At 36.6% G+C, this 12,943-nt stretch overlaps 1 protein-coding gene across 1 annotated transcript in view; it reads right to left on the bottom strand.

Moving 5' to 3' along the window:
* The window catches only part of PDE7B (phosphodiesterase 7B), a gene marked incomplete at both ends in the record, with an annotated part of 160,824 nt that overhangs the window by 104,816 nt on the left and 43,065 nt on the right, over positions 1-12,943 (bottom strand). Inside the window, one exon of the mRNA XM_079550719.1 lies at positions 4,807-4,867. Within this exon, the coding sequence (XP_079406845.1) occupies positions 4,807-4,867 (61 nt within the window). The remainder of the gene's footprint in view (positions 1-4,806; positions 4,868-12,943) is intronic.

Below are 12,943 nucleotides of genomic sequence, written 5' to 3' on the forward strand. Positions count from 1 at the left end.
ATCTGACAGTGAGAGTGAGATCTAGTGAGAGACTGCTCACTAGAATAACATACTCATTATGCTTTTATCCTCCTTCCTCTTTTCTCCATTATTATGAGGAAGGCTGAATGGATTAAAACTGATGAGATGATAAAATTTTTGCATGTGTTATGAGTGCACCTATTTACTTTCTATACTGCAAATATAGGGGTAACTGTATCTATCTGATATAAGCTGCTATTTGCTTATACACTCAAGTTTCTCTTCTATTCAGCAGACATTTATGCAAAATGCAAATATGAGTAGTAAAAGAAATTACTTACTAAATCAAGGTAATGCCATATATCAATAACAAATTGACATGAGTGAGGTGACTGCTATGCTTTAGGAGAGCCATGTGGTCAACATTTTTATTTCTTTACCATAACAGATGGATGGAGAAAAAAAACTTTATGCTTTGCAGGAAAATATATTAGCTGACCACTTCTGTAGACTATGAATCCCAAGGTTAGAAAGCCAGGCAACTTAACAGTAACACCTATCTCTCAAATGTTGAATTTCCCTTTTAAGATAATCTTTCCCAAAGATCATTTCTGGAGTACACGCTGTGTTTCCTATGTTTTCACACCATATTAAAATAAGTAAGCATTAGAGCAATGCTTAAATGATAGTGTACAATAAGACTCAGAGCAAAACACAAAATTACTATGAGCACTGTAAGTTTCACATAGGCACAGCAGTGTAAGTTTCACCATTCTAAATATTTCAGAACTAGCAGTTACCTTCTGTACCAATCCTAGAGAGTGATATAAGAATGTTATTCCTTCCAGGATGAATTCATAAACTTGGGTGCTCTGTCACGCAGAGGTTACTGATTTAACTTCAGATGAACTAGTTAAGATGCAAGAACTGGTTAAATTGCCTTAACTTTGGATTCTTCCAAGCTAGGATGAAATTTTTCTCTGCAGGATTAATTAGCTTAGGCATCAAACCAGCAATTTTCACAAACTGACCCAATTATCTCTGCATGATACAACATTGGATCGTGTCTGAGCCCAGAGTATGTTTGTCTACATAATGGAAAAATTACCCATAGGTTGTGCCATTGAAAATACCATTGGGCCCTCCAGGATGAGGAATAGTTCTTTTTCTGCTCACCAGAGAATCACAGAATCATTATTGAACTGTTTGGGTTAGAAGGGACCTTTAAAAGTTGTCCAGTCCAACTCCCCTGCAATGTACAGGGACACCTACAGCTAAATCAGGTTGCTCAGAATCCCCTCCAGCCAGACATTGAATGTTCCAAGGATGAGGCATCCACCACCTCCCTGGGCAACCGTTCCAGTGCCTCACCACTCTTATTGTAAAGAACTTTTTCCTTATATCCAGTCTAAATTTCCCCTCTTTTAGTTTGAAACCATTTCCCCTTGACTTATCACAACAGATCCCACTGAAGAGTTTGTCCCCTTCTATCTTCTTTCATATTCATAGATAATAAGAACATGGAGAGTACCCTGCTATCCTGCTTTTTTCTCACTTTTTTTTGGTTAACTACCTCTTTCTTATTTTTATTTTTTAAAATCAGTATCATTATAAGTAAAGAGCATGAAGAGGCCAGGGTTCTCATTTCCAGAATGCAACATAATGCCAAATATTTTTCACATCCAGTTCATTATCTCTCAATTTTGTCATAGTTGAATGCCCTCACTAACTTTGATAACAGCTCCAATTCTGGCAGAATACTGTAGATTTTCTACACTGCATTAGAAATGCCAGTGAGCTACCAGTGACTTCAGATAGACTTGGAGCTTCAAGAAAAATTTCTGACAGCACAGTCGTACTGACAGTGCAATATTCTTATGAACTGGATTACAACAGTACCTCAGCTTCTCACTGTATTCATAAATTTCACAGTATCACAGAATATCCTAAGTTGGAAGGAACCCATCAGAATCATTAAGTCCAAATCCCAGCTACATACAGAACCACCCAAAATTTCAAACCCTATGCCTGAGAGCACTGTCCAAATGCTTTTCAAACTCTGCCAGGTTTGATGCTGTGACCATTGCCCTGGGGAGCCTATTCTAGCGCCCAACTACCCTCCCACAACTGAAAGATGCACTTCTCTCTTTTTCAAAGGACAATGAACATATGACAACATTTAAAGATTTAGCCAACGTTACAAGCAAGAAATCTATGTAATCTGTGACAGATTTAGAGTTAGAATATTGGTCTTCAAAAGGTTAATGTGGGCCACTGATCAACTTCTGCAACAGTTACAGAAGTTGTATTACTTTAACTAGTGCAACATACAAAATGAAAATAAACAAACGAAATATAAAATGTAAGGTGGAACGCATCATATTCTGTAAAAACTGGAGTACATGAAATTACACTGATAATAAGAATATCCTGGGCAGAAATATAGTCATTACCTACTATATCCTCAGGAAGCACATTAAAGTAACAAATTTATTTGTTCAAGTAATTTTTTACACATGGATAAGAAGTATCCATCACTGTAGTGCTAAAAGAGGAGACAAAGTGATAAGAATCAATAGATCTTAATCTCGGGTGAAGCAATATCAAGTCTGTTCATTGTAAAATCACCTACTTTCACTGTAGCCATTGCAAACATTTCAGCATTTCTTTATTGTTTCCTGTTTTGCAGTGGGGAAGATAGGAATAGAATAAGATTTTCACTGCAAACCTCTTTTTCTCAAACTTTAAGTAAAGAGAACCTCATCCTCATAATCCATGTCAATCCATAATTTCAAGGAATTTGGAATCATAGTAGCAACCCTAGTGTTGTTCCAAAAATCTTTAAATTTGAAGCAAACCCAGAGCCAGTAGCATAACCCAGATACAGATCTTTTCTGGCAAAATTAGCTAGTATCATTCTAGCATGCTGCTTGATACCACAGAGATGCAAGTATGGAGTGGTCTTACGGCTCTGTGGCCCTACCAGAAACACAAGCGTTTCATGGATAAATCAAGACAGTGAAGTTAGTCTCTAGTAGCTGCCCTCAGAGCAAACACACAATGAAAGTTCTGTTTCCCATACCACTTATAAAGCCAGTTGTACAGTATACTACTGCACTTAGAATAACCTCAGCACTGTACATGATTTGAGATACCCTGGGATGAAACATAATACCCTATATTATATAGGATACTAAGTCCTTAACTTTTTAGAGACACTGATGCACACTAATGACCGGAGAGATCCTTTAAAACAGAAGAGATACCATCTCTGGAAAAGTCCCTGGACAAGTCACACCTTTGACAAGACACTGTAGAGTCATTTTTACATCCCTAGCAGTTTCTTTACAGCAAAGAATAAATTCTTGCATGTGCACATACTAGTCAACATAGATATGAATATAGCTAATGGAAACAACATCTTCTGTTTGCTGCTCCTAAAGAATCATTTGCACTAAGGATGATGCCTAACTACAATATGTGTTGTTATAAAAATGCCAAAACAAATGACAAGAAACTCATGCAGAAAACTTTCACCTTTAGGTAATACAGCTTCTTAATTTCCTCTTTTTTTCCTTCTTTTTTTTTCCTTCTAATGATTAATAACATTTGCATGGATATAACCTCCTTAGAATGTAACCTCCTAGAAACTATTCTGCGCTCCACAGTATTTAAGCTGTATATTATAATTGGCACGATAAGGGATCACAAAAGTATCTTTTCTGTCAGCTTGTGCCATTAAGAACCTCTAACCACAGATCATTGTTGTAACAGGTCATTATGGTCCACTGTGTCAGTTCATCTATTGGGATCTGTGCACTATAAGCATGACAGATTTCCTCTGCAGCAATTACAGTCTACTGTGACAATAGGATTTAATGAATATAAACAACAAACCACATAATCTGTTATTACAGAACACAGCCATGCACCCAGATGGGAATTACATTCCTAGACATTACCAGTTGCAGTTTTTATAATTGTGACTATTTCAGTCATTGTGTTTTTAGATGCAGTGCTTTAATTTACCACATATATTTATCTCAGCCCTGGCTGGTGAGAGGTCTTCAGAATTTAAAGCCTAATCTTGCAAATGTTCCATGATTCTTTTTTTTTTTTTTTTCTTAGCAAAAAATATCTTTTAGATTTTTAGACACTTACTGTTGATTTTTGCTGTGATACTGCTGGCTAGCGTTGTAGATGAAACAAGCAAATACAATAAAATTAGTCATGGAGATTAATGAAGCATAGCAGAACATTTCTGCATTGTTTTCAAAGAATAGATACTTCTGCTCTGCCCAATACTATCTTCCCCCCCCCCCAAATGATGGGCAAAGTGCTACACCAGTGCAAATCTGTAGAATCACAATGGTGAGAATTTTGCTGATTGATACAGCTTAAGGCCTATCCCTTGTCTTAGGGGCTTCAGATAAATATTTGTGAAATTAATACTCTTTTTCAAAGCATAAACCTGTCCTTCATATTAAAGATATGCAGTCTACAAAAGTTCACATTTTCCCTAGGGTGATTTCAAAAATCTGGCTCAATTACAGAGATTTTTAGGTTTTTAATTATGAGTTCTGGAATTGAGTACATCAAAGGTTACAATTACAGTGTTGGTACAGCTGTATTTTAATCTCCATAGTTGGGCACTACTGGAATATATGTACTTTAAGTAATGGAAAATTTGCTGTAAAGAATAAATTAATGAGGACCACATACGGATGAGCTGTATAAATGCCAGTGTGAATCACCACAGTACTTATCATGTACCTTTGAGAAGGAATCTCCAATTAAACTTACTTCCACAGAATTCTTATTACCAAAAGGAGAAAAGACTCTTACCTAGCATGCGAACACATTTGGCATTCTGGTCAGGACTATCAAATGAGATTTCTCCGCACCTCTGGAAAAAAAATTCAATCAAAAATTAGTTAATATGTATTTACATTTAATTAAATCCTCTTTGATACTATCCCTGTCTTCATCCTTTTACAGGGGATCTCTGATCCCCTCGTTCTATGTTTATGTTTGGCACAAGAAATGCTCAGATGAGCGTTGATAAAATGTCAAAATCAGAAGAATTTCAAGTAGCCAAAGCTCAAGGAAAAATAGACGTTATAAGGGTAGGTCAACAACATATTCAGGGCATTCACCATGCCCTATTTATTACCATACCTATGGCTTAAACAACTACCTCATCCATGTTCCTATTTGTTAGTACTGAACCAAGAATACAGGAGGCCTCATTTACTGCCTCATTTATAGTGGCTGATGTTCAATCACTATACTAATCCAATGAAAGAACATCAATAGACTTAAGATTCAGATACATACTGTTTGGTTATTTTCAAGGATGAGGCATCAGTTGAGTCGTTTATGCAGACAGTCATGTCAGTTTAGCTGCCAGTAGGAACATAATTGGTGTGGCTCAAGGGTCTGATCTAGCTCTGATTAAAGCCAGTGTAGAGATCCCACTCACTACAGGAGTGGTTGCTTCAGGCATTACAAAAAAGATTCATTTTTAATTACTACACTCAAAGCCCTCAGTAAGGAGGCCCTTCTTAAGAATAGCCTCATATTTAATAAGTAAAAATGGTCCATGCTTCATAATCTACATTTTGTTGTTGTTGTTTCTGTCTATGATCAAGTGGGAATAAAAGCATCATCATGCAAGGCTGGGAAAATCACTGAGAGCTATTAATTTATCCTCCTCTTTCTTCCTCTCCTCTAATTTTTATACAGTTTCTCTTTTTCTTCACCTACATCTTTCTCTTTTACATTAAAATCCAAAATGGTTACTCCTGTCATTTTTTTTTTTTTTTTTTTTTTTTTAAAGAGAAAAAGAAAAAGCGAAACTTAAAGCAAACATTTCAAAACTGCAAAGAATCAGGCAAGTAAAAACCTAGGAGCTTCAAAGAAAATGAAACACTGCAACAGCTTTATAAACGAATAACACATTTGGAACTCACTATTTTTTAAATTTACCTCCTTCATACTGAAATGAATACAAACAAATAAACAAAAGCCATCACCCACACACAGTCTCTTCATATATCAGTATCTCTAAAAAGAGTAAACAGATGCCTGTATTAACCTTCCCAGGTGGGAGCACATACTTGTGAAAGACTGTAAAAGGAGAAACAGCATCCAGTATTTTGAAGTTGATTTACAATTGCTCTCACATCATTTCTCTCTGAGGAAAAAAATAAATTTGTTTTTTATTCTTCGAGGGAGAATATTAAATCATGGGCTTCTTTTCACACAAATCTCCCACTGTCATCTTCACGACCATCAGTATTTTAGACAAATACAGATTTAAGAAATCACTTTAAAATTCACTGCCCCACTCAGCCCTGAATTTAAGCTGCTCTTTGTAAACTCCTGGTTAGTTTTGATTTAGTTCCTCAGACATATTGTACGTTTCAGATGTATTCACATAAATATCACATTTCAGGCAGGCAAATGGTGTGTTACAATATCTAACAATAGTTATTAGCCCAAGCATTATGAAACTGGGAAAGCAGCTAATGTTTTACAGAGTCCACTATCATCCAACAGGATTCATTATGATAACGGATGAACTGTGAAAATTTTGCAAGTTAAGATTCAGATAACTATACATAAGTTCACAGGCTTATCTGGATTTCCCTAAAATCCCTGAAATCCACAGAACTGGCTGAAGAACAGCCACCCTAGGAGATTTTTCATGTTCACAACAGCTCTATCTGAGATTTTTCTTCTGCAGCAATTTTACAGAGGTTTTTCTGAAGGTAATGCCTCCTATTTATTTCCATGGAAACTGCAACATACCAAAAAAGCACAATAACACTGTTTGACTGAGCACATTCTCAGCTACAAAACTTTATTTTTCAACATAGACACCACCTTTAAGTATGTATTTTCACCAGTGATGAACAAGAGCATGCATGCTCATATACATTTCCATGTCAGATGCCATTCTGTCAGACTGCCCCCCTACTGCCATCTGTCACACAGCAACAACATGTAATCGGACATTAGTGGGAAAGTCCAATCTCCACTGCCATACCATCAACATCTGCCTCTGATGTTATCAACCAACATAATCACATTGGAGGCATTACTTTTGGAGCAAATGTCTTATTTCTGATGTCAGGGATTGCTCAGAAATACATAAACAGGATGAAAAATAGGCTATTTCTGAACTGCTTAGAAGATATGAAAAAGATTTGGTTGGATTCTGGATGTGTAAAGTAGCACAGAATCAGAGTAGGGGCTCATTTTTGGTCTTTCAAATAATAGTTGTTTGGACATTTTTGTTGTTAGCTAATGTTTTCCATGAACAAGAGGTAAGGAATGACTTCAGGATTTAATTTTCAGAATTAAACAGAGACTGTGTCACCACTACTATGAATTCCTGCCAGGGCTGGTTAAGATTCTTCCTGGTCAAGTTCACTTCCCTTTCTGGGTTGGGTTTGTTCCACGTGCTTGGGTTCTGGGGGTCGTACCAAGAGACAATGAGGCAATAGTTTCTCAGCTCTGTATCCATTTCCAAACTAGGACCGAAGTAGCTGCTCATTCTCTCCTGCAAGTTTCTGAATCAGTAATGGATACATTTGAGGGTAGGAGCAGGACTTTAACCTTAGCTGCTAGTTATTCTGCTTTTGATTTCCACTGAGACATAAAGGAAGAATCACTCTGGATTTATCTGCTGTACACAGCAGACTTACTGCAGGTATGTAGATCATCTGTATATCTGTTAGGGGAAGCAGAGAGAAACATGATATCCCTTCTAAAGATTGGCTAGTTTTCTGTACCCAATTTGAAGAGGCAAGGGTATCAATGGTGAGATGTTAACACCAAATACGTCACCCACTTGGGAAGAGGAATAACCTCGAACAGGAGAGCAGCCTCTGAAGTTCATTTCTTGAAATCTCTGATGGGGATGGATTCATAGCCCTGACCGTATTTGAACCTTACTTGAATTATAAGATTTCACTCTTTAAAATAGGATTTAAACTTTTAAGTCACAGACAACCAAGTTTGAAAAGCCAGCTTGGTTAGTTAAAAAGTTATCTAAGCAGGAACAAGGTTTATAGGCTTCTTTACTCCACTCTGTTTTTCATGTCTTGAGTAAGGTGTTCAGTATGTCTCTCTTCCTATATTACAATATAATAAAATGAACTACTTAACATACATCATCCGCTAAACATGACAGTAATAGGGGGGTAATCTTTTTGCAAATGATAGGGATTATTATATCTGTAAATAGCAGAGATATTAATTGGACGTTGATTTCAAGCTCAATATCTTTCAAGAATCCCTTTGATTTCTTTGTTTTTAAAGTAACCTTAAGTTAATGTGGTTTGTTCTTACAAAGAGTAGAAGTAATAGTCTACAAAACAACATTATTTAGTAAAATAACTTTTTCTTCCTTTTCTGAATACCTTGTATAATTCCTTATTTCTTTAGAAATCAGAATTAAAATGCACAAACACGACTGATTAACAAAAATAAGACAGGGCAAACAGCTTCTGTGTTTCTATGAAAAGCTGGATTATCTCAAAGAAAAGAAAAAGAAAGCTACTTCTATATAAATTTGTTTTCTATTGAACTCCTTTCCCCTACACCTTTAAAAAGTACTTGAATAAATTCCTCTAGTATGCAAAAGAATCGTTCTTACTACCCAATGATGTAGAGATGGAACATCTATTAGCGTGGAAAGCCACAGCACTTCTTAAATCTTTGTAATCTTTTATAATAACAACTGTTTGCTGAAATTTAAGGGCAATATGTCATCAGGAGTCAGGCCTCACGCTCTTCAGCTTCAGGCTGCCTGGGAGATCTACATTGGATTCATTTTGAGTGCTGATGCACTGTAGGAACTGAAAGAATTCCAATGTCTTATTAAACTTGCAGTATTTTCAGTTCAGTGTCCCCTCTCTGACAGAGGCAAGAGAAAGTATAGAATATACCACAGTAGGCTAAGATCTATCCTGCTTGTAGCCTTTCCACAGTTACCTCTCCACAGAATAAAGCCTTGTGATGCTATCTGGTAGAGATTAAAACAATGTTTAAGTATAACAAGGAAATTCCATACCAGTACTCTGCACTTTCCTGACATGTACTTGAATACTTCTGAATTTTGCTGTATCCTTAAACATTATCTTTTTTGGCCTAAGTCAAAAAGTGAAGTCATGGTTTTTTCTTGTTTAGAAACAAAAAATAGTTTTCTGTACATCATACCTTTATTAAAATTTAACAGGCCCACATTTTATCAATTTTCTCACTATTGGATGATTGCACAAATACACCTTATTCACATGATCTTGAATTTTCATCTCTGAATTTTTTCAATTAAAATGTGTAAAATTAATACAACTAGAGAATTGCATGGATAGACATTAATATTGGCAGCAAATAACACTAGAACATTTTAGCCGACTAAGTTGACCACAATTGATAAAAACGACTATAATTGTTTACATATTACCTCTTTGAGGCTTATTAACAGTTCCCACAATGATTACAGATGAAATTTTGAATTTACCTGGAAATGTAGACCTGAATTTAGAAAGTCTTCCATTAGACTGTGCAAAGAACATTTATAAGTGTGATATAATCACAACATACTGACAATAGCCAGTATGATCTGATTCAAATCAGATCAACAGCCAGAATAGCACATTTGCTGCCCTATGGATTCATCATATTGCTATGTTATTCTTATTAACATACCGTATTTCATGGGTAAAGTTCTAGCTCCCCTACTTTGTATTAGAATTGAGGCACAGCTAAACTGAAAATTCTGGATGTTTTAACATGTGGATGAATTTCTACAGAGTAAAACGGCCATATCAGAGCAAACTTGTTTAGAGAGTTCTTCCCTTTCTATGCTTTCCCAGCCAAAGAGGTTTCACTCACTTTCCTCCAGGAAGTAAAACGGATTGCTTAAATAACCTTTCAGTACTTTCAGTGTCAATCTCCAGCAGCACCTTGGTGATGTATTTTGTTCTGGAGTTTGCCATGATGTAGACCCTCAAGTAGTGCAAAGAGGACAGAGCAAAATAAGTAATTACAATCAAATTGAGCAGTAATTCCCAACCACCCATTGTTGCCAATAGTCAGCAACTTGTTTGTCAGCTAAATAGCCTGAGGTGAACCCTTAGGCAGTTCATTTTCTCACAAACCTGTGATTTACTATGGTTAGGAGTGGTTTGAAATGGATTAATGGTGCTGGAAAATGGTCTAGCAGTTTAACTGCTTTCTTTTCTTTTTTGGTTCAGGGAAAAAGTGTTTAACAGCGTGTGACTTCATTATAGAGGCGCCAGTAGCCCTGACCCTCCTGAGAATCTGTCAGTGTTTCAATATGCCATCCATGTTTCTAAATGTTTATAACATGGGCAATGTGAGCCAAATCCAGAATTATTAACAAATAACAATGCTGGGTTTTAATGAGTAAGACACAGCTGAGTGTGCATTAGCAGGCAAGGCAGAACTTGTAGGCCTCTTGAGGTGGGGTGCCAACATCCAAGAAACATTAAAGAACAGACTAATTTTTTGCCCTCGTGAGATGATGTTCTATTATTGTTCATTTTTAAGTTTACATTTTAAAGAATGTAGAACATCTGTAGATTATATAATGGATTCTCCCACCACAAAAACCATTCTAAATGTGTGGGAAGATGAGGTGGAAAATACCAATACTAGGCAAAAGGCAAGTTCGTTGTCTCTATTTATTGTTGCTCTGATGTGAAACATCAAAGTTCTCTATTTCTAAACATTTTCTGGACCACATAATTACCTTTCCTTCTCCTACGAGTTGCAGAGCCAGGCTTGTCTTCTACCTGCTTTTTATGGTCACTGCCACTTCAGTTTTCAATTTCTACTGAACTATTTAATGGGAAGAAAATATGGAATTAGATTTCTCCAACTCAACCACATGTATTTCTTATATTTTTCCCACTGATTTACTGGATGAAAGGAAGGGTCAAAGACTCAGAAATACTAACTAAACACTCTTTCCAAGAAGCAATTCAAATGTCTGTGAGAGAATGAGCTGCTCAAAGTTTCTCCTCAGGTTATTCACAGCAACACGGAATAAACTTTACATCTGCTTATTTGCATATGCCCACTGCATGCTATATTCTTTGCACATAAAAGCACAGTCTCAGAAATGGCAACCCAACGTGGGTATCATGTTCCTCCCACCTAACACCTAAATAAGACTGTCTTCCTGAATGCTTGTGAATGGTGCTATGTTTCTCAAGAGCTGTGCTGTCTTGGTTCCCCAGAGCCAATGGAATGTGGAAAGTCTACTGGAAGTCTAATTGGAGGAGTTAAAAGAGAGTACTTCAAGACGGATAACAATAAAGTATTTCTCCTGGTACCTCGCTTGTGTTACTGCACACTGCTTTGGCCTGAAGTAGTACAGTCCATGTGTATCTATGCAAAATTTGTTGTACTTCTGCTATTACTGCACAAAGTGTCTCTTTTCTCTCATCTCTCAAAAAAATTTGATCATAATAGCTTTCGGACAGGACTGCAGCTGTATCAATTTTTGAGATGGCAAAAGAAAATGACAAAGCTCCTGAAAGGAAGAATTTTCTTTTACTTCTGGTAAGCTCGTCATTTGAAGCCTATAATACAATATGCATCTTGATTTCACACACAAAAATTGTAAAGGTATTTCATTCTAAAATAAATTGTTTCAGACTGCAGAAACAACTGTAAAAAAAACAAACAAACAACAAATGACCCCAAAGAAAGAAAATGTTCCGTAGGTCTGCTCTAATAGATTTTGTTGAGTTTGGAGAAAATAAAGCCAACATAATTTGCAATTATCTGTGGCTGACATAATTGTGTTTTGTGAAAAAGTATTCAAACAAATCATAGAATCATAATGGCCTGGGTTGAAAAGGACCACAATGATCATCTAGTTTCAACCCACCTGCTACGTGCAGGGTTGCTAACCACTGGACCGGGCTGCCCAGAGCCACATCCAGCCCAACCTTGAATGCCTCCAGGGATGGGGCAACCACAACCTCCTTGGGCAACTGTTCCAGTGTGTCACCACCTTCTGATTGAGAAACTTCCTCCTAAAAAAATCTGTAATGGTATTAGGTAGTTTCATTCATCGTATAATCAAGATAAAGTCCTGAGCATATCGGAGGACAAAATACATCTTGTGTCACCCTACTGCAAACACTTCATCTGCCACACTTTTTTTCCCCCCCCTCAAGTTTCCATCACTAAATAACGTGAAAATATTTTAGAGCTGATTAGGAAGAACTGTATTTTTACAAAAGATCACATGCCTCACACTTTGAATAATACAATATACAGTAAGGGACACTGTATAAGAAAGACAGTAATTAATGAAAAACAGAGTAGAAGTTAATTTCATAGAATGTCTCTTTGTAATGGTAACAAGGAAAGGGAAACAGTTACCCTTCTTTCATACACTGCTAAGAGACAACGCCTATTACTTACAGAAGCTAAAGGAGTGTTAGCAAAGGGTTTGACTGAATGCAGTTGTTTCCCTTCATGTGCATTTATCTTCTGAAGATAAATCCCCACAGAGAGATAAGTCATTCTGTTGTATGCTGCAAAAAACATGTATTTTGCAGAAGTGGGATGGCTGTATTGCCCATTACTCCTTATTCAAGTAGATTCTGCTTTTCTAGGGGATAACTGAGAAAAGTATTTTGTCTACAGAAGGAAAAAAAAATGGTAACCTGATAATCGCTTGTTGTCATGGGAATAATCTTATGCTTTGGCCTGATTTTGCTCAAACTGTTCACTTTTAGTAGCCAAGGCCGACATGGTGAACAATACTGCTGCAGTTTCTATCATAACATCCCTGTCTGTACAAAACCAGGCAATGCGTTTGATTTTTTTGTGTTAGCCAATTTGTTTCTGATTACAAGCACATGGTATCATTTCTATTTGGTGTCTTTTACCAACCTTATCACCCATATGTCTGAATTTGTTGCTGTAG

The sequence above is a fragment of the Tetrao urogallus genome (genome assembly GCF_951394365.1).
Source record: "Tetrao urogallus genome assembly, chromosome: 2".
Classification (NCBI taxonomy): Eukaryota; Metazoa; Chordata; class Aves; order Galliformes; family Phasianidae; genus Tetrao; species Tetrao urogallus.